Below are 3,226 nucleotides of genomic sequence, written 5' to 3' on the forward strand. Positions count from 1 at the left end.
TATCACTAAGTTAAGCTTTTATCATTTTGTTCCGATCTCTATACGAATTTCTCGAAGTTAAGATATAGACAATTGTATCACACTATGACAACTAAGATTGAAAAACAGTAATTTCCTAAAAATTGATAAAATGACACTTGTTTTTAAGTTCCGAAGTCAAATTAGTGTCGTTTTCTTTAAAAATAACATGGCTTTCTTCCTAGGAAGCTACAAGTAACGTATTTTGCTAAAAACAGTAAAAAAATAAGAAAATTTACAAACACTAATAATTTCGGCAGGAGCGCGCTGAAATCAACTCAAGATCAAGACTTGTGATTTCTAAAACATTTCATGTTTATTTGTTTGGAATTAAGCATAAAACTACACAATGAGCTATCTGTGCTCTGCCCACCACGGGTATCGAAACCCGGTTTGTAGCGTTATAAGTCCGCAGACATACCGCTGTGCCATTGGGGAGCAACATTTCATATAAATTTAAGTAAGCAGTACTTTTTGTTGAATAAATTTCAATTTTGAAGTTTGTAATTTATATGTGTAAGAATGACCACACTGAACATCTAGAAACATAACATCTTCAAGAGTAAAGTGAACATTTTAAACTGACTTGAAGATATCGTATGTATACTTTAGGCTATGTTTAAATTTATACTATTATATTTCATGTCTTTGTTCCCCCTTTTTCTAATAAACATATGATGTCACGATCTCACTTCTTTCCGATTCGGCGATTTCAGTCCTCTCGCGGGTGGAAGTGGGCATGTGGTTATTTGATCTTTCGGCTGGTGGTGGTGAGAACTGTTTTGTGGTGCACAAGAAGGGAAAAGAAAGGACAAAAATGAGTCACGAATTGGGGTAAAGAGAAACCATTAGTCTCTGACCGTCACCTAAGGTGGAACAACAGTTGTAACTCATAGCTCGAGATACATATGTAGTCATAAAGTTTTATATTTAGTTATAACTTTCAACTCGGACTACATATACAGTCATAAATTTGCTCTGTGTTTAGTTATAGCTCGTAGCTTGAGTTACACGTATAGTCATATATACAGTTGTTTTCCCCCAAAATATTGGTACTTGATGACCAGTGCATCTCTCTTTATGGTAAATTTAGTTGTTAAAAAAGTGCTTCACTAGCATATGCTAGTGGGTTAACCCTTTAGCTCAGTGGGTTGAGTACTCACTTGTAGTGCGAGAACTTCTGGGTTCGATTTCTGTTCAAAGAAGACAAAATAATTGAAAACTAGCCCCCGAAATAATGGTCGCTCGATTACCCTGATATAAGGTTTGAACAATTTTTTTCTTCTGAGATAAAATTAATGTGGTTCGTTGAGTTGTTAAAAACGTTTTACTAGCAAGCACAAGATTATCAACCCTTTAGTTCAGGTGGTAGAGAAACTAAAATTATATGCAACTCACAATAGGTTCAAATCTAAATGCTTCCCAGGGGCTCAGCAGTAAGATTGAAAGCTTATAATTCTAAAAACGTGGTTTCGATTCCAGTGGAGAGCACAGCACAGATGCCCCATTGTGTCGCTCTGTGCTTAACTACATACAAACGAAATGCTATAAATTTGGAGTTATTCTGTTATTGTGGTTTTAAACTTTATTGTTAATTTGTCTTTGAGCCGCAAGATGGCAGTAAATAATTACGTATGTGAGGTTGTGAGATGAAAACTTTAGACCTGAATTATTAATAAGTAATTGTTCTTCACGTACACGCCTAACTGTATATTAAGTTCTTTGAGTTATAACCATTCTGAATTACATTTTTAATACATTCACTGAATTAGTGCTTATAAGATACACGAATTTAAAATGAAAAAAGGTTTCGTTCGTATTGAATTAAATAAAACGGTGTGGGAGATTCCAGAAGTATTCAAGAAGTTGACACCCGTTGGATGTGGTGCCTACGGACAAGTTTGGTAGGTAATAATAAAAATAAGAGGCCTGTTGGTTGTTCACTTGTTGGAATCTAAGTTACGATGTATTGTAGGGAGAAAGTGATAGTTATTGTGATATTTTATTTATCAATCTTTTATTAAACAATGATAGGATTATGAATACATAAAATTATTGGTATGATTTGTATAGTTATTTATGTAAATTAAGAGGCGATTATGTTATTTATATGCTCCAAAGTTTTGATAGCTGTTATTTGAAAATTGAAGTCAAGTATAGCATATAATGAGATTGTGGATTAAATAGCCATACACTTTTTTAATAGTATCATCAGTTGAAATTGAAGCTAAGAAATTTGTAATGGAAGTAAACTTATGGAGATAATATTTGCAAAAGTAAAATGAATATTAAAATAGAAGTAATTTTAGAAGGTTTAAATATATGTGCATATAGAATTTGATCTTTGGTAGAAAGGAGTTGAAACAACAGGTGAAGAAAAACAAAAATAAAAACAACATGATTTATGATAGATGTGGTAATGATATAGATGCTCATGAAGTAGATGAAATGACATTACCAGATGCAAATTGAAGTATCCAGTATATTCATATTTGCATGTAGTATCAGCCTAATGGGTTAAATGTATAAGATAAGGGTTTTATTGCTAGAAGAAATTATCATTAAAGTAATGAAAAAAGTAGTAAAACATTTATACAACAGAAATAATTCAGTAGATTTTGTACCATTTTTCAAAAGTTCACTTCTTATCTGATGGTATTCTGCTTCTAAGAGAACTGATAGTCAATAAAGAGTATAAAATTGAAGTACACGTCATGAACTGCCGATTATCTGCTTCTGACAGAATGGGTAGTTAAAAAAAGTTAACGTCTGACTAGATAACTTATGATACGTTATTTACATACTTAAAGTTGTGAATGTTAAATATTTAAAACCATATTGCACATTATTAAGTATGAGTGTCTTCACTGTGTTACCATTACTTTGACTTTCTTTTGATGCAGATTACACTCTGATACAGAGTAATACATTCATTTTATTCTGAGTACTTTGAAGGATAAAAAAGTTCGAAACCTGACCTCTTTTTTTATATTTTTTCCAAGCAGTTTTGGATATACATAAGGTATATGTTTTGTTACTTATTGAAATATGTCTACACTGCTTTAATTTAGTTATCAGAGAGCCAACCAGGGTTGATGCCATTTTCGATTTGGTAAGAGTTCCACTTAATTTTAAAAAAAATTCATCAAAGTAATATTTATGTATTAATAAATCATATTAATAGTATGATCTGATAATTTTAATACAT

General features: G+C 31.7%; 1 protein-coding gene across 1 annotated transcript in view; it reads left to right on the forward strand.

The window, feature by feature from the left end:
• Positions 1-1,668: 1,668 nt before the first annotated feature.
• The window catches only part of LOC111083108 (mitogen-activated protein kinase 14-like), a gene marked incomplete at its 3' end in the record, with an annotated part of 12,423 nt that continues 10,865 nt past the window's right edge, over positions 1,669-3,226 (forward strand). The window contains exon 1 of the mRNA XM_022379372.1: positions 1,669-1,922. Within this exon, the coding sequence (XP_022235080.1) occupies positions 1,816-1,922 (107 nt within the window). The remainder of the gene's footprint in view (positions 1,923-3,226) is intronic.

The sequence above is a fragment of the Limulus polyphemus genome, unplaced genomic scaffold (assembly GCF_000517525.1).
Source record: "Limulus polyphemus unplaced genomic scaffold, Limulus_polyphemus-2.1.2 Scaffold8202, whole genome shotgun sequence".
Taxonomy (NCBI): Eukaryota; Metazoa; Arthropoda; class Merostomata; order Xiphosura; family Limulidae; genus Limulus; species Limulus polyphemus.